The sequence below is a fragment of the Capronia epimyces genome (genome assembly GCF_000585565.1).
Source record: "Capronia epimyces CBS 606.96 chromosome Unknown aczIQ-supercont1.2, whole genome shotgun sequence".
Taxonomy (NCBI): domain Eukaryota; kingdom Fungi; phylum Ascomycota; class Eurotiomycetes; order Chaetothyriales; family Herpotrichiellaceae; genus Capronia; species Capronia epimyces.
Genome location: NW_006912905.1, coordinates 384,189 through 401,815, shown reverse-complemented (window position 1 = coordinate 401,815; position 17,627 = coordinate 384,189). Strand labels below are relative to the sequence as shown.

At 54.4% G+C, this 17,627-nt stretch overlaps 4 protein-coding genes across 4 annotated transcripts; 2 read left to right on the top strand and 2 right to left on the bottom strand.

The window, feature by feature from the left end:
- Window positions 1–836: 836 nt before the first annotated feature.
- Window positions 837–3,575, bottom strand: A1O3_01969 (uncharacterized protein; the record flags this gene model as incomplete). Its single annotated transcript, XM_007732112.1, has 1 exon — window positions 837–3,575. The coding sequence occupies one exon, from the start codon at window positions 3,573–3,575 to the stop codon at window positions 837–839; it is 2,739 nt and encodes a 912-aa protein (XP_007730302.1).
- Window positions 3,576–8,021: 4,446 nt separating this feature from the next.
- On the bottom strand, window positions 8,022–9,909 carry A1O3_01968 (uncharacterized protein; the record flags this gene model as incomplete). Its single annotated transcript, XM_007732111.1, has 8 exons — window positions 8,022–8,155; window positions 8,202–8,355; window positions 8,408–8,931; window positions 8,984–9,035; window positions 9,101–9,259; window positions 9,328–9,421; window positions 9,573–9,639; window positions 9,699–9,909. The coding sequence occupies 8 exons, from the start codon at window positions 9,907–9,909 to the stop codon at window positions 8,022–8,024; spliced, it is 1,395 nt and encodes a 464-aa protein (XP_007730301.1).
- A 3,971-nt stretch (window positions 9,910–13,880) lies between these two features.
- A1O3_01967 (uncharacterized protein) lies at window positions 13,881–14,718 on the top strand (the record flags this gene model as incomplete). Its single annotated transcript, XM_007732110.1, has 2 exons — window positions 13,881–14,330; window positions 14,386–14,718. 2 exons carry the CDS (start codon window positions 13,881–13,883, stop codon window positions 14,716–14,718), a joined length of 783 nt encoding a protein of 260 aa, XP_007730300.1.
- A 1,385-nt stretch (window positions 14,719–16,103) lies between these two features.
- On the top strand, window positions 16,104–17,201 carry A1O3_01966 (uncharacterized protein; the record flags this gene model as incomplete). Its single annotated transcript, XM_007732109.1, has 1 exon — window positions 16,104–17,201. The coding sequence occupies one exon, from the start codon at window positions 16,104–16,106 to the stop codon at window positions 17,199–17,201; it is 1,098 nt and encodes a 365-aa protein (XP_007730299.1).
- Window positions 17,202–17,627: the final 426 nt, after the last annotated feature.

Here is a 17,627-nt window from a genome sequence, read left to right as displayed (position 1 = left end):
AGAGCAGAAAGCTGGGGAACCCACTCCTTTCTTTACCTCGGGCTCGGGATCTTACATGACAGCCGTCCGGAGGGGCATCTTGGAAACCGACTTGTAGCTATGTACGCTGGTGTTCCAACACAAGAGTTGTTGAGTTGTCGATCTGCAAGATGCAGGGGTACAAGTGCTGGGGCCACCAAGGCCCCTCTTCTCCGCTTGAGTTGCGGAACCGCCCTATTCCGCCTCAGCAACATTGGCTGTCTTGCCCAGAAGCTTGAAGACGGGAGCCGTCACTTTCGGGGTCCGGGGAGATTTCCATCGACAGAAGCATTCGCACCGATTTGTGTCTCGTCCGAGGGTGGCAGGCAGGACTTCATGCGGTTGATGCAAACCGAGAGAGGCTGTGACCGTCTGGGCACCTTCGTCTAAGCACAACCACTTCTTGCGCAGGCTGTCTGTACACTGTGTCAAGCTCATAGATTGACTTCTTCGCAGTCAGGTCAGCAGCAATGGTAGTGATGTACACTGCGGCATGACTTGCGAGGTGGTTGAGGTGAAGTCGGGTACATCGGATCATTGTTAGTTCAGACGAAGTATCTACGGCGGGACAAATGGCGCACTCTGGCAGCCGCAGTTTGCCATTCAGTTGCCATGTTGACCTTCAATTGATGCCATGGTTGGCGTCGAGTTCTGTTCTTGAATGAAATCTGTCGGTTAGCAAGCTCTGTAATGCCCGGCAAGTGTCTTCCCTCAAACCTGGGAGCCGATCAAGAACTATTCATCAACCGCAACCGCTTCACAATGCTGAACTGTCATGCAATTTTGATCGCTGCCAGAAAGGACTGATAGCCTGCTATTTACTCGTCCAACTCGTTCAGACAATCCTTGAGGAATTTCCCTGCAAGATAAGCCATATCTGACTTGTTCCCAAGATTCAGAAGACCTTCAATGCAATAGCCGCACCTTCTTTTTGCCAGGTTCCTTTCGTCCTCGACAGTCGACCATCCTGCATTCCTCCACCGTCGGGGTGCAATCAACTGACTCACAAAGACGTATCCCGCCCGACTGAAAGACTGTATCAATACTAATGTCCATGGCTCCGACAAGAGAGCAACCTGGTTGACTGGAAATGTAAACTCGCGGGCTGTGGGAAAAGACAGTGAATCGCCATGCAAAGAGCACCGACACAACTCGGAAATGGCGGTGGCGTTCTTTCTTCTCATGTCATTCGAGAAGTTGGACATTCGCCGCCTGTCTCTCTGCGCTGACCGGCTCAGTCCAGCCTCATCCATCTCTTCCACAACGTCTGCGAGTAGGATGGTCCCAAGGTGCCAGTGCCCAGCCAATACCAGATACCAGGATTGGATGCGAGCTGGAAGGTCGTGGTGCCTGGTCATGCACTGGGCAATGAATCTCCCGTACGATCTATTCCAGAACGCATAGACTCTCAGGGCTTTTTCCACTGCCTGCTCAAGCGCCTCGCTCCCGGCCCGCCGGGACATCAATTTTTGTATGTGGCCTACTTTCCGGAAAAGTAATACTTTCACCGGGGCAGCATCACATAGAATTGAAGCGGCGTCATCCAACTTGTAAGACCGTTGGCTTTCGTTGCCGTCTTCGAGGTCCTGACTCTGAAGGAAAAAGCTGTCCCAGATGTCCGATGAACCAAGTTGCTTTTGCGGTTTCGGTGACATGAATACAGGATCCCAGCCGTCAAGGTCGATATCCCGCGCCGATGAAGCCGAGAAGTCATCGTCCGACAGGTCGGGTGGAGACTGTGGTGTGGTCTCCCATGGATCCGAGGAATCGATGCCGGTGTCTTCATCTGGGACGACTGGAGGGCGTTGAAGAATTGCAGCAGATATGGTATCGAACATTATGGCAAGCCAGGAAAGGAGTTGGAAAGTCTCTCGGTGTTTCCGGCTTGGGGTTACGCTTGCTGTTGAAGCTCGACCCCTTTCCCAGTGAGACCCAGATGGCGACCTGACGGTTTCCTTGGCCTTCTGCCGATTATACCGCTCCCACTGCCACCGAGAGGATATAAGCTGCCTTGATGCGGCCTCCAGGAAGATTGGAGGGCCATCCGCATTGATTATCTCTTGAAGAGCGTCCCATCTCGAACCAAGTCCTCTATCGCGAAGACCAGATCCGCCAGAATCAGATTGAGGGGTCAGTCCTGACCGGACGCTGCTCGCACACCTTTGGTTTTCGTTGCGTGGCTTCCAGGTGGTGCTCTGAGCCCAATCCTGCAGGTTGAGCGGTCGCTGGGTGAGAGAGAAGACGATGTTGGCGAAGGCAACCCTGTAGGATTGTATGCCGGCGGCGTCCTGCAATGCTTGACGGGCTTGGTACCACAGTGTTTCCTGTACCGATCTGCCGAACCCGTCAGCGGCTGGAAGATTCATCGCATTGTGGACACTTGATGTGGCCATGAAGGATGAGATGCGATCCCGAAAGCTAGCCCGATCACCAGCTTGGGCCCACTGGACACCGAAAGCCATCACTGCTGCATTGAGAGCCTTTCCTGCCATCGAGTTTTCCGTCCTCGATGGGCTTCTTCCAGGCAAGTCATTGACGAACCTATCCAGACTACACACTCTCTTGTAGATACGATTTGACCACTGTGGTCCCCATACCCCGGCAAGGCCATCGGCGTCGTTGCGGGCGAGTGTGTACGGGCAGTTTCTCTCAGTAAGCCAGCAGGAAAGGGCATTTTCCAGGCTGTCATGATATACGCGCAACCAATTTTGAGCCAACAACCATCGGTTGGTTCCTGAGGACAGAGTGCTAGTGGAAAGCAATGACGAGGAAATTTCGTCATCCGATATCATCGGAACTGAGCTGCACTCGGAATTGGCGAAGAGGAGTGATGTCTCTGGTTCTTGAAACCATGGGTCTGTTGGGTAGAGACCCTGTCCCCCTTCCTGATATGACTGCTCTTCGAGATCCATCACTTCCTGGTCTTGGATATCTTCGAGCGACGGCAGCTCTGGTTCGTCTTCGATCCAAGATCTAGCCATGGCCATCGGAGGTGGTTTGTTGGTGCTCGGTATTGGATTGCTTGCGGCACACGGATTTGTGAACCCGTCAAAGTGGGCTGCGGATACCCCATGATCGAAGAGGATATCTGGGGACCTCCAAATGTCGAACAGGTCAGCATCGTCGATGTGGTCGAGGCCAAGATTCGCTGTTCCAAGGTCTGCGAAGAAGTCGGGGTCGCTCCCCAGGGTTGATGCATAGGCCGGCTTCTGCGTGGAGAAGTGGGCGGTAGACCCTTCTCTCGACGCGTCAATGTCGTTGCGTGGTTGAGACTTCTTTTTGATGCCTTTGTTTGCCTTGGGCAAGGCACATTCCAGCCACTCGAAGGTACAATTTCGGCCAGCCTTCTGGCAATTGGAACACCGTGCTACAGGGATTTGCGGCTTGCCTTGATGGGCAGTGTGTCGCGGTGTCGATGCAACTGGCGAGGCGTGGTGGAAGTGTTCATGTTCTGCTTGGAAAGCGGCGTCACAGGCTCGTTTCGCTTTCCTACATTGATCACAGCTGCTGTGCTGACGGCGGCGCACTCTCTTGATCAGGACATTTCGCTGGTCCATTCTGAATCTGATGGAAGGGAATGCATGGAAGGGACTGGGTTGACCCACGCTCTCTGATTGATGATGAGAGGGTGTGCCGCAGTATCTCCCAGGTCCGTCCGGGCGTCATCTCGGCTCCAGGTCATGCCAACTCACGCCGCCGTCTCCGGACCCCGCAACAGATGGAGCACAAGGCGGGGAAATGGACGCCTGGTCTTTCTAAATCCCTTGTCTCTTCCCACATCCTCGTCAATCTTCGCTCTGCAAGTACTGATTTGTCCGGCATTAAGGCACTTGATGAGGGGTTGCCGCAGATCGTCTATACGGGCAGCGAGTCAAGCTTCCATTGTTCAATCGTATGTGGGTTTATCCTAGCAGGTTGACTGCTTTGACACTAGCCTCAGTCAGGGACGAAATGAGGAAGAGGACGCATACTGCGGCCTGCCCCTGGATGTGAACTCGCTGTTACATTCGATGCCGACACAAAGTCTTCTCCTGGAGACATGATCCTTGTGCCTTGCAAGGTCAACATCAACCTCTTCTGGGTAAAGAGATGCCAAGTGGAAGAACCCTGGGGTTGATGTTGACAGTTCTTTTTAGCCAACCTCCAGTCTTCGTTGCCTGAGCTAGACATGCCCATTGCTTCGGTGAGCTCCTTGGCCGGGCATGTGGTCCATACTCGACACCTTTGTGCAAAGCATAGAAGTCGTCCAGACTCCAGGCCAGAGCAGCAACGTCAGGTGCTAGCTACCTTGAGCGACCTCCTCCACTGCTCTTCCACAGCTCTTGGGCATTGATTATGCATCGAGAAAAGACCCACTTACTTTTCTCTAGAGAGGGCTCAACATTCCTTACATCCTCGATCATTACTGTGATCTTGGAGAGGTTTCAGACCCCACAAGCAACGCGCGTGCAAGAGTGGCGGTGAGGAGTGTAATGCCCGCTCTCCGACCCGGACAAGGATTGGGCATTGGGCAAAGAATCTCATGTGAATGAAAATAGCCTTACCTGGATTATGTGCAGATTTGTATGGGTTTCCATGTCCACTTCGCCAGCCTCAGCTCCACACAACGAGGAATGCCTGAGAGTGCATGAAATGATCCTCTCGGGATTTCTCCTCCAAGACAGCGGACATGTCATGTTATACCATCCCTTCAGATACGAGCTCGCTCAACTAAATAGGGTCGACGATGCCATACACCTCCCTATATTCATATCAAACCCATGACAACATTTCTTGAGCACAAATACGCCGAATAATTGCAGGCTAAGCCTTCTGTCGCTCAAGCGACAAACATCGTGCAAGTCCAGGGAATGATTCCCTCGAATTGTCATCTGCGCAGTAAGCGTGGTCCGAATATTCGAGGAGCATCTTTCAGGGGCTGTTCTACTTGCCACGTACTTCGTACAAGCAAGGCTATATGCAGTATACCCCTGGTATATGCAACGCCTCAAAAGCCCACGGAATTTCCCAACGAATGATTCAGCTGAGGCTAGCCAGTCTCCTGTTCTCTTTGCCCCTGGATGCGGTCTGCATTAGGCCGTGGGCGATGTGGTTTCTTGTGGACACCGGTGACAGGGCCATGTCCATATCGTCGCTACATATGGCCATTGCCCAAAGGCCTATCCTTGTCATTCCACACCACCTGGGTGCAGGAGGCAGGAATCCTCAGGATTGGGGCGAACAGCGCCAGGCAGCAATCGCCATATGCCGGCCTCCCGGGGTGGGTGTGGAAGCTGGATTTCCTTCTTGAGAGTCCCTGAAGGGTCTGTTCAGGGTAGCCAAACCCCGCACTCCGTAGTCCAACTACTCTGTACTACGTCGTCGCCTTCCCAGATGCCTTGGGCTCGATATCTGTTGTATACCAGGCACCACCGTCAGTTGTGGCGGCCTTGGGGCCCCAAGCCCGATCAACAAACAAGCGCTGGGTCGGGGTCCAGCTCAGTCGCACCCTTGCTCTCGTCCGCATTGCACTCGGACGCATATGTCACCTATTAATATACGTAAATCACTATTAATTACCTAGTGGTGAGTGGTGCTAATAGTTAGATGAGCCAGCGCCACGAATCACCTCCGGCTAAGGGGTCCAAAGGCTAAGGGGCCTTAGGAGCCTCAATCGAGCGGATCCGTCGGATACGAGTTGCCAGCTGGCATGTGTCGTATGGGCATTGGGCATTGGGCATTGGGCATGGTATACGGAGTACTCAATGTTGTTGTGTTTATGCATTTACCTAGTATCGCCTAGGTCCTCCGTACTCCGTACCTACAGTTTTACAGTACGGATACTCCGTACACAGTATCCGTACTATATACTCATCACTACTAATATGTAGTGGGATTCGAATGGGCGGTCATGCCATCCCTATCTATGTCTTCTATGGTACCGTCACCCATCGGCTAGCACATGACATGACAGATCTATCTGGGAACACTAACATGTGCCGAACGAAGGAAGCCTTTTTAGCAGAAAAAGAAAAGCCTCCTGCCCCCTCCACCCGGAAAAAACAACAAGACGATTAGGGAAGAAAAGAAAAGAAACAAAACAAAACAAAAAACAAGCTAATAGAGACTAAACTGCGCCCTGATTCTGATTCTGTTCTCCAAACAGCCTCGTACATATGTACTGTACCTATAACGAGTGAGACCCGGCCCTAAGGCTTAGGCTTTAGCCATCCAGCCTACACCAACAACCCGCCATGTATGTATTTTGACACCCACCCTGAGGCTTAGGGACCCAGAATCAGAATCCAGGCTGATAAGTTAGGGCTAAGGATAAGGATAAGGATAAGGACTACCAACCCAACCGGGCCCATAGCTATCTGAGATGGCATCATCCAGCCTGATCCTGGTCCATGTGCCTGTGCCTGATCCTGATCCTCTGTACGTATCATGCACATGCACGCTCCCCCATCGGATATGAGCACATGCATCTGCATCTGCGTCCTAGAGCGCGATAAGCCTGAGACAAACGGCGCGCGCGCGCGCGTGTGTGTGTGTGTGTGTGATGTGATGTGATGTGATGTGATGTGATGTGATGTGATGTGATGTGATGTGATGTGATGTGATGTGATGTGATGTGATGTGATGTGCATGTGATGTGATTGACGTCGAGGAGAGTCCGTGTTCGTTCGGATCCGGTGTCGTTGTCGTTGTCGTTAGACCGGTGAGTGACCTAAGCTCGCTTGACTGCCTGACCTTCCTATCGATTGGAGACGCCGGAGAAATGAGCAATTGAGGGAGTGAGGGAGGGATTTAGTGAGTGAGACATCCTAATCTTGTCTAAAGGAGCTTAGCTTCAGTATGTACATATACAGTACCACTAGATAGAAATTTGAAGTAGAACAGAGCAGACCAGAACAGACCAGACCAGACCAGAAACGACGGGGTTTCCACGCTGGTGGGCAACACATGCTTATGCTTGCATGCGTAGCGCCGCTCCATGAGAAGGGACGAACGAGCCGCCGATATGTACAGCATGTCTGTATGTCCGTATGTCTGTATTTCCTGTATCTTGACGAGCACGACAAGGTTAGACCTGAAACCTGAACCGGGGAAAAGGGGGTGGGTGCATCTGTGTATCTATCTTTGCGCCCATCACTGCCCTCGAGCCTGAGCCTGAGCCTGAGCCTGAGCCTGAGCCCCGTCACCGCACCCTGGGTATCTGTACAAACCAACCGCGGTTGTATGGCTATGGCCTCAACCAAGTCCCCAGGGGAGAGCTCAAACAACCCGCCAATCCAGGCCTAATGAACGACCTACACCTCCTGCACACCGGGAGAGAAGTCGGCAGGATGAATGTTGACTACTCATCGAACCGCAAATCAGTGGGAGGATGGAGGATGGAGGATGGAGGATTTCCAGTCTGACCTGCTTCAAAGCAGTCCGGGTCCTGATCGCCATCGAAGTGTTTCTTGCTACCTCGTCGACCGCGCGGTAGGAGTTTGCTCTGTTTCGCCTTTCGGTTTCCTAATGCAATCTTTTTTTGGGTTTTGGTTTTGATCTGTGACTCCACAAGTCCTGGTACTGCCATCTTGCCCTATTCCATCCTCTCCCCATCCACCGCACCAAGACGATCCCCGACCGTAGAGGACCTGGCCAGGCCAAGAGGCTTCACAATTCCTCCGGTTCCTGGGGGTGTAGCAAAGACCTGTCCCTGTCCCGATCGTTCATGATCCACCCCTCCTCGAACTGGCCTGGGACCCCGTTGGATGTCACAACCTTTCCATGTGTGAAAAAAGAAAAACAAAATCCCCCAGCGCACTGGCAACTCGGCCATGCCGGTTCGTGTGCACGCCCGTGCGCATGTGCGTGCAGAAAGTTTCGAGTAGAATCATACAAGTACAAACTGAAAGCCGTCGAGCAGGGACAATCCGCCCAGGAGGCTACAGGATTGCCGTCGAAGGGAAGGAAACAGTTCGTCCGTCGACGAGAGCGATGTGCAAGAGGCTCTACTCTTCCGTAGGCCGTCACATCATCTGATCTTGTGTCATGCCACCCATCCCTTCTTGCCCTTCCAAAGCCTCACTGCCGTTGGCGTTTGCATATTTGACGTAGGACAATGCAAGAGGACGGCCGCCGTACACGTAGCCGCCGAATCTCGCTGGACAATTGTTAGCCGGGCCACTGAGAGGGATAGGAGCACTCACAGATGGCTGTCTCTGCATTTTCGGCACTGTCAAATTCCACCACGCCTGATCCTCGCGAGCGTCCACTTGGCTCGTACTGGATCTCGGCACGTTCGACCTTGCCGATGGTGATGAAGAGTTCAACCAAGTCATCGTTGCTGGTGGACCATGGCAGCTGCAATCATGTTAGCCAAGATGGAGACTGACTTTGACCCGTCATCACTCACATTTTTGACGTAGATGATCGGGCTCTTCTCTCCTCCAGAGGTTGCGTGGTCGGTGAAGGGGTTAGGACCGACTGGTTCGAGGCCAGCAGGACCGGGGCCAGCAAGGCCGCCACCGCCGCCTCCACCAGCACCGCCGCCGCCGTACCAACCGCCCCCATAGCCTCCTCCTGCTCCCGCTCCTGGCCCTCCTCCTCCGCCATAGCCACCCCGAGGAAAGCCGCCGCTACCAAAGCCACCACGACCGCCGAAGCCGCCACCACGAGCGCCAAAACCGCCGCCGAAGCCGCCGCGCATACCAAATCCTCCCTGGAAGCCTCCCCGACCGCCATGGCCCATCCCAGGACCACTTCCTGCGTATCGGTCTTCTCGAACTTCGAGGGCGCGGCCGTGCCATTCGTGACCGTTGAATTGTTGGATAGCGGTGCGGGCGTCGTTGGGAGACTCGAAAGCAACAATACCAGTTCCTTTGGGTCGTCCAGTGGCGTCAACATGAACGTCAGCTCGGATGACGTTTCCTTCCTGCGCTGCACACCATGAGATTATTGTCAGTTGGTCATCGAGGGGTGGGGGACGTACCAGCCGTTCGGAACAGATCCTTCAGATCCTGCCAACCGACGTTGAATGGGAGCTGTAACGTTAATGTTAATAATGCCTGCATGGTGTCAAGGTCACGCAAGGGACGGAGAAACAAACATTGGAGACGTAGAGTTGGCGGCCACCACCGCCGCCGCCGCCACCACCACCCATACCGCCGTAACCTCCGCCGTAACCTCCGCCGAACCCGCCTCTTGGGCCACCTGCGAAGTCACCGCGATTAGACGGGCCGGTAAAGCGTGGCTCTGTCTCACGATCCTGATCAAAGAAATATCATTGTCAGTGGCAACGACCAACGAAGAACTGTTGAGCCCGGGCCTGCGTACCTCGCGAACATAGACGAGACGACCCATGAGGCTCTGATTGCTTAGAGTTTGGATAGCTTGCTGGGCTTGTTCCCTAGTTGCGTATTCCACAATCCTGGAACAAGGTCAGCGACGGCGTCAAATGACACAGACAGAAGTTGACTCACCCGCATCCCTACATTAACCCGAGGACCAGGTCCAACCCGTCAATCCAACGTCCAACAAAAGTAACCAGAAAGGAAGACCAGTAGAACCAGCCGCATCACACAATGGCGCCCACCTTCGACATTCCATTCGGAAGAAGCAAGACATCGGCGAAGAGGACTTCTCCAGCTGAACCCAGGCATCAGCGTATTGATCCCACGACTCGAGAATGTCAAGTCCAAACTAACCCTGTCTCATGAAATCTTTGAGATGGTGCCATTTGACGTCGTAAGCCAAATTGCCCACATAGACCCGGCGGTCTTGTTGGGAAGTCTCGCGCACCGACTGCATCATTTGTTCTTTTGCTGCAGACCGATCTTCGAACGATCTTGGCCCTCCACCTCTACCACCGTGGCCTGAACCCGCGTATCCTCCCGAGGCGTTCGGTGCACTGCTCATGGGACTGCGAGATCGACGTTCGCTGCGGTGGTAGTCGTCACCTCGACTGCGAGATCGGCTACGAGGAGAGTAAGAGCGTCGACTTCTTCGTGGGCTGCGCGACCGGCGACGAGGTGAACGAGATCGGTCCCTCTGCAACTGATCAGAAAAATATCGAGCAAAGGTGATCATGACGCAAGGAGTGAGGTTGATTTAATAGGTTGGGAAAGTGAACTTCAGACTGCGTCGCACGTGAAAGTGAAGGTCCGCGTGACTGTTGGGCAGAAACAAAGATGGTGAAAGCCGCTTCACTGTGTCCTATTGTTGCAGTGAAGGACACAAGGCATAAGTGGACCTGGGACCAATTGGGAACAAAGTCGCAGTGAAGCCGCATCTCTTGTTCCAACTCCATTTGGAACTATGACTGCGTTCGATCTGTGCTCACAACAAGGAATCGTGTCACTTACTATACGATCAACAAGGTTAGCCAACGAACCACTGAGTCCAGAAAGATTAGGAAGAGGGAAGAGACGGTGAAGATGATGTGGTCAAGAGATGAAGTTGACACAGCGGAGGGGAAGAAGCGTGGGAATAACAGGTGATACCGGCCAAAGCAGACCACCACAGAAAAGGGCTAGCCTGGGGCACAGGATTGATGAAGGAGACGCACCCATGATTATCGATTGCCGAGAGTCTTCTGCGGCGGGTTTGAACTGTTGACTCTACAAGATCAGGATCGCGCATGCACGAAAATGCAGGAGGGGAGGGGAGAGACCAGCTAACAAGGTTTCCCGAGTAGGACAAGGGCTTCCGGAGTGTTCGCAAGACACAGACACCACAATTTGTCTGGGTGGAGCGCGTTGCAGGGCCGCAAGAGTCGGCAGCGGGCGAGCAAGGAATTGGTGGCGGAGGAGCCGGAGACTGGTCTGACGGAGCCTCAGCGGCGCGTCTTCAGGGGAAGTCGTGCAATGGCTGTTCTGGCTGCTGTTTTGCCTGATGGGAGGAAATTTTCGCTCGAGGAACGAACGCGACTTTTGCGGGGCACGAACGAAAGCAAGCTTAGAGCAGACCCTGGTGGGGACTGGATCGTCGCGGGCTTGACGCTGTACGCAGGAGAGGGTACTCGTATTGGAGGGCGGAGCTGATATGCTGGGAACAGGACCTCTACAGCCACAGGTCAGCGAACACGCTCATCACTCGGACCTGCCTCGCACGGGATCGGAGTGTTCTTCTCAAAGGTCGACAGGGCCATCGGGGTTGTGTTTGGAGTGTGTGATCTTATCCCGGCTTCCTCCTTCGAGTCCCAGGGAGTCTGGCCAACCAGGATGAGTACTCACAGCGACCGCGTGTTTTCTGCGTCAGACTCGCTGCACCACAGAGGACCAGTTCGCAGGTGCGCCCAATGGAATGGATGGTACGTGAGGGTCTAGGATGCCTGGGAAGGATGGATGATTCGCGTCAGCAGAGCCCAACCAAGGCAAGGTCTTGTTCGGGGCCTAAAGGCGGGAGAAGCGTACCAGGCAAGGGTCCGGGAATGGCAATGGGATCAGTCGAGAGGAAGAGCTGTCGGGCAACCGTAGGTTGGGATGTTTTGAGTGCAATTGGGCTGCAGCTAGAGGATGAGGTTCTCGCAGTGGCAGTGTGACGGGAGCTGTTTGTTCTGAAGGCACGTCGTCTGAGTGGGTGGAGGCCTTGGCGCTAGCGAAGTCTTGCCTGCGCCCTCACGGCCCTATCACCGCGGAGTCGGCTCTGCCAGAATGCCATCATGGTTCACACCGCCAGCACCATTAGCATCAACATCTGGCACACACACCTCGCTCGACCCTCTGCACACCAACCTGAACAGCAAGCCTCAAACCCCACTTTTGCCACTTATCCTGCGTCGAGTCAGGGAAAACTCAAGACGAGCACATTATTACGGCCCCTGCAGCAACGATTGCCTAGGAACATGGCACTTTGCCCAGGTGGCGTTACTAGAGAATATCCGAGAAGACAAGTCCGACATTCAGTTCCTGCCATGGCGGCTTATTAGCCACTTGCAGGAAGGTCGATTGCGCCAGAGACCAGCATTTCCTCTAGGTTGCATCGACAAACAGGAATTAATGGCAGACTGAACCGACCTTTGAGCCTAGCCTCAGCCTTTGCCCGTTTCCGGCCGGCAGTAGGACGTCCGCAGACCCGGACACGCTACCACTAAGCAGTGTCCACGAATCACGATTCAACTCCAGGGTAGACTTTCCATCCCCTCGTACAGGCACGCTCGCAGAGGATGCCCAGACGAGCAGAGGAAGTGCAGAGAACTACGCAGCTAGGACTGCTTCCCCCAGTCATCCCAGAAACAAGTGGATACAGTACTACAAATGCATATACGGAGTACCGTATTTGAAGACACCGTGCAGTGCTTAGCTTGTAGACACAAGATTCGGAACAGTTTCATTGCCCTGGACGGGATGCTGGCATTCTGGCAGCAGAGACTGTGATTGGCATCTGGACTACCATCGAGGGCCTCGAGTCATTATTTTCTCACCTGTCCACAGGGGATTTTTATGCAAGGACACTGGTCCTGATCAACTGGATATTGGCATGCGAGATGGCAAGGGTTTGGACGAACTAGGAGCAAGCTAGATTCGCATCCTGATGAATCCTGGTAGCAATAATGGCTTGTCATCTCCCGACTTCGACAAGCCTCACACTATTTACGCATAGTATGTGTGCCTATTCGCGGTCGAATGGGACCGGCACTCGCCAATTACTCCGTACTGCGATATTGAAGCTATTACTGGTACCAAGATGAGACAGTGCAAGCCCGCCCACCAAGCACGTCTTTGGGTGCATTCCTCAGCCATGTGTAGTGTTTGAGAAAGCTCTGACGGCATCCTTGGTCCACGTATAGTCGGCGCGATCGTTGCTCATCATGTGCCATGTCAGGCCGATTCGACACAGGCAGAAGCACGGAGGAGGAGGAGGAGAGCAGTGCAGGCAGTTCAGCAGCTGTGGCTGTGGAAAGATGGAGCCGAAGCCAAAATGGATGATCCACCGCACCAAAATTCCAATCCCCGCACGTTTAGCAACCATCTCAACCTTGCATGTGGTAGCGTCGCATCGTCGAGACTGCAGTGTGTTGCGTACCTGCTTGTACGTATAGCATTGTTCTGACATGGTGTGAAGCCAAAACCAGAACACCAACACGCGTCCCCTGGCAATCGTCGCTTGAGGGGTACTGCGAGGGGAAAGTTGGTTTTCGGCATGTGTTGGAGGCTCAACAACTCTGCTCTGCGTTCGGTAGACTCGGCTGACTCCAAGCCCTTTGGACCAAAGCCATTTGTGTACGGAGTACGGATCGACGGAGTACGGAGTACCCCCCAGGGGACGGTTGCGCAGGGTCAAATTCTCGGAGCCGAGCAGGGTCGGGAGAGGGAACAGCGATCTTGCCTGCAGTTCTCCGGTCTCCGTATTTAGTCTACGTGTCCCGCCCGCCCAGCTTGATCCGGTTCAGGTTAGAAATGAAGCTGGGTGCGAGAACAGAGAACAGGATGCGCCCAGTGTATATCCTGCAAAACTATCTCCGCCCATTCCTATCTCAGCCCGGGCAGCCGGAGTTCGTGCCAAGAAGCGGCAAGGCTGAGGGCCAGAGGTGAGGCGGTGTAGGAGCAGTGGCAGTGGCACCATCTTATATGTCTAACACCGGCTTCCGAGGTCGAGTCTATATTTGTCCCGTCCAAAAGAACCCTATTCATCCTACCTAGCCCAGGGACCGACGACGACAACCCGGCCACTCACTCGTCGTCTCATCTGGCTTTTGACCGACACCCAAGCCAGCCTGCCACTAAGCTAGCTTCCTCCTCCGAGTCCGCCACCAAATGTTGTGCAGCCTAAGCCTCTGCCCATCCATTGCCGGACTTAGACGCCATCGTAGATCATCTCCTCGTTAAAGATTTGACAGTCGACTCTTCCGCAGCCACTCTTTTTTTCCTATACCCAGGCAGCAAATCATGTCGAGTGCTTATATTCCCTCGACCACGCTACTCAAGGCCTTCCGCCTGGCCTCACCGACGAGGTGTCGTGGCTGCGTCCGCAACCCGCGCCCTCTCCCTCAGCTCCGACGATCCTACTTTTCCATCCATCACCCCGATCCGCCCCCATATCCCGAGACACACGACCGAATCCTATCCGCCGCGATTCGACGCGTCCCCGAACACGGCTTCTCGGAGGAGGCATTGGTGCTGGGCGCAAAAGATGCAGGATACCTCGATGTGACGGTGCAGTTGTTTCGCCGGGGCGTCTTCGACCTCATCAAATACCACCTGATCAATCAACGACTCGCATTAAAAGACAATGTACAATTCCCGGAAGGTGCAACACTGGGGCTGGGTGCCAAAGTCAAGACATTGGCCATGGCGCGGCTGAGAGCCAATGCAGATGTTATACACCAGTGGCAGGGGGTAAGATTGGCACTGTTTCTGTCTTGTCGAGCCGAGCTGACAGCAAGTGGTGCAGGCACTAGGATATATGTCGCTGCTGGAGAACATCCCGGCCTCATTGGAAGAACTCAACGCCCTGTCTGACGAAATCTGGTATCTTGCTGGCGACACTGCGGTCGATTTCTCCTGGTATACCAAACGAGCCTCACTAGCGGCCGTCTATGCCAGCACGGAAATGTTCATGACGACAGACACCTCGAAGAACTTTGTCGCTACAGAAGAATTCCTCGATCGCAGGCTGAAAGGTGCACAGGTTGTAGGAGGCACTGTTGGTGGATTGACGCACTACTTGGGATTCTGGGCCGGTAATAGCGTTAACCTAGCCCGCTCGTGGGGAATGAAGGTATAAACCTGCCATGGTCCTGGCCACGGTCGCGGCACCGCTACTTGGAACAGTCAATGATGAAAAGGATATTGGCCACTGCGGACATGGAAGTCTTAACTTTTGCCCAGTTTCACAGCAAGTCAGGGGTTCCCAGACGACGTAACCATGAGGCCTATCTGGAAAAGGGGGATCCACGAATGAAGAGGATTCAAGATGAGCATTGGAACGTGTCTTGCACATGTTATTCCGGCAAACTCCCGACAGACAATCAACCCAGCTAAGGGCACAAATGACTGATACGCCAGTGAATTTGAGGAACTCCTGACGGCTGAAATGCTCCGACGGTCGATGAAATGATGCCTCAAGCTCGTGTGGCAGGATAGTGATTGAGTCATCTACCCTCACCATTCAGGAGGCTGGCTTTTGAGTCACACTTGGGATTGAGGATGGATTTGCTCCTTGCACTCCAGTAGCTGTGCAAGCGGCAGGGCTGAAAGGTAGTGGGGGGCGCAGGATGGAACCGAGTTGAGAGAAGGCCATTTATCTAAAGCAAGACGCCAGCGGTATAATACAAAGAGAGACAATGGATGTTATGGCGCGGACGGCCTCCCCGCGAGGAAGAAGATGCCGACTAAAACGTCGGCAAGTGCCAGGATACCAATCTTTTCATCGAGCATTCCCCGAGCGAGCGTGGACCTGCGGTGGCAATGAAGACCCATCTCATCTCTTGACTGCCAGAAATCAACGGATGACTTGTACTACTATTTAAAGAGACGAGGCGGAGGAAGATGTAGTACATGGCCGTCAAGTCTCTCTGCGTCTACCGTCTACCGTCTACCATCTACCGTCTAACCGTCCCTAACTCGATGCAAGGCTGGGCCGGGGCGGGGTCTTACATGCCGCACCTCAACTGACGGTCAGCTCTTGTGCTCTGCATTGACAAGCCGCGGACGGAGTAATACGTAGTCGAAGTATACCGAGGACTCTGTAAATGTGGTTCGGCTGGGTCTGGCTCCTTGCTTGATATGTCGGTTGGCGGAGCTTATGTTGCTTTACATCACGAAGTGTTTTATACCCATGGGCCATGCCATGTAAGGCAGCCACTGTATTGAATGACCTTATAGCACAGAAGTGCCCAGGTCTTAATATTCAATTGAACTTCGAGTCGGATGGACATCGACTCATGACTCTCGCGACTCGGAGGTGTTTCTTGTTTACTGTATGCCAAGTCTTCAGAGCACGAGTCATGCGTGAGTGAGTGACAGCTAACGGCTGACAGAAACACGGCCGTGCTTGGAAGGGGTTGCGCAAGGCTGGAATCCCCCGTCCTGGTCCCGCTCATGCTCCTACTCTGTACAGTAGACATACTGGCATAGCTATTAGGTGGCTATAGTGGTTTGTCAGACGTCATGTCCCTACTCTACTCGCAGGACAATTGGAGAGAGGAGGCAGAAGACAGCGAGACGGCAGAAATGCAGGCGTCGCCGTCCAAAGCGCGCGCCGCGGCGCTCGAGGCGCACTCGTGGTCGCTGGTCCTCTCGTGGCTGTCGGACCTGTACCAGCCGTGGCCGGTGCCGTCGGTCGAGCGCAACGCCGCCACCCTCAAGGCCCTGCAGGGTCTGATGGCCGAGAACGTCGCGGCCGACCAGGTGCGCGCACTGGTGTCGGCGGCGCAGAGGGAAGAGGTGGCCGCTCACTCTCACGATCCCGACCGAACCAACAGTCCCTTGGGGACCACGACGCAATCGACGAATGCAGAAGCACGGCTCCGAGCTCTGAAGTCCTCGCTCCCGCCAGCGTCGAGGCCGGCACTCGATTCTCTCGCCGGGGCTGCCGTCCTGTTGGGCTATCCACCACCACCACCATCGACGGACTCGTCTTCCTTCGCACGAGGCCTTCATTTCGAAATCCTCGGCCTTGCGCGCCAGATGTGCGAATACGAGACCCAGCTATCATCCATTGACGCGCTCATTGCAGACCTTGACCGCCAGATCGCCCAAGTCCAGCACACAATCTCGGCCTTTCCACGCACCACCGCCGCCAACGTCCTCGATCCCTCGTCCACTTTATACACGGGCCCAGCTGTGCCATCGGTTTCAGCGTCGTCATCTCCTCCATCGCCCGCAATGACAACCACCACAACAGACGAGGATTCTTTGACCTTGCACGCCCAAACGCTACAGCACCAACGCGAGACCAAACAATTGGCCCTGAAGTGCGCCGAGTACAGAGACCGCATTGGGGCATTGGAGCGACGAGCTGCGGCGCGTACTGGCACCGGCAGCCGCGGCACCACGGCCGCCGAGCTCGCTGCAAAGCTCGCCGCAAAGCAGGACGCGATCCGGCGCAAAACCGCAAAGATCGACCTGCTCGAGGCCAAGGTCCGCTCCTTCCACGGCCTGCCGCCGGACTTGCACGCCTCGAGGGCCGAGGTCCATAGGGCCCAGGCGGAGTTGGATCGATTGGGTCGGAAAAGGGATGCCCTGTTCGAGCGCATGGGGGCGTGAATGAATGGGAATGTGAATGGGAATGCAGCATTGGATTCGACTGGAGCGGCCGGCCGTGCCTCTAAGACACTCGCTCGCTCGCTCGATCGATCCATCGATCGTAGAGCTCGCCGTCTCAGATACCATCACTTGGCTATCTAACATCGCCTTCTTACCACTTACTACCTTCCTTAGCTACATGGTGGAAATCGAGGCCTGAGGCCTAAGCCCCAGGCTCCTCTCTAAACGTCGCGGCGTAATGATCCATACGAGGCACGCCTCCAATACACAAACATGGTCCAAAGAAACAAGACGCGACGGGCAAAGCAATAATACTGTTGTACTTATCTGTGCGCGTAGGCTATCCTCCAAGTCCAGCGCCTTTGCTGGTACGCATGTGTACTAAACCAAGATGATCCATGCAATACTACCCTGCCTCCCTGTGGG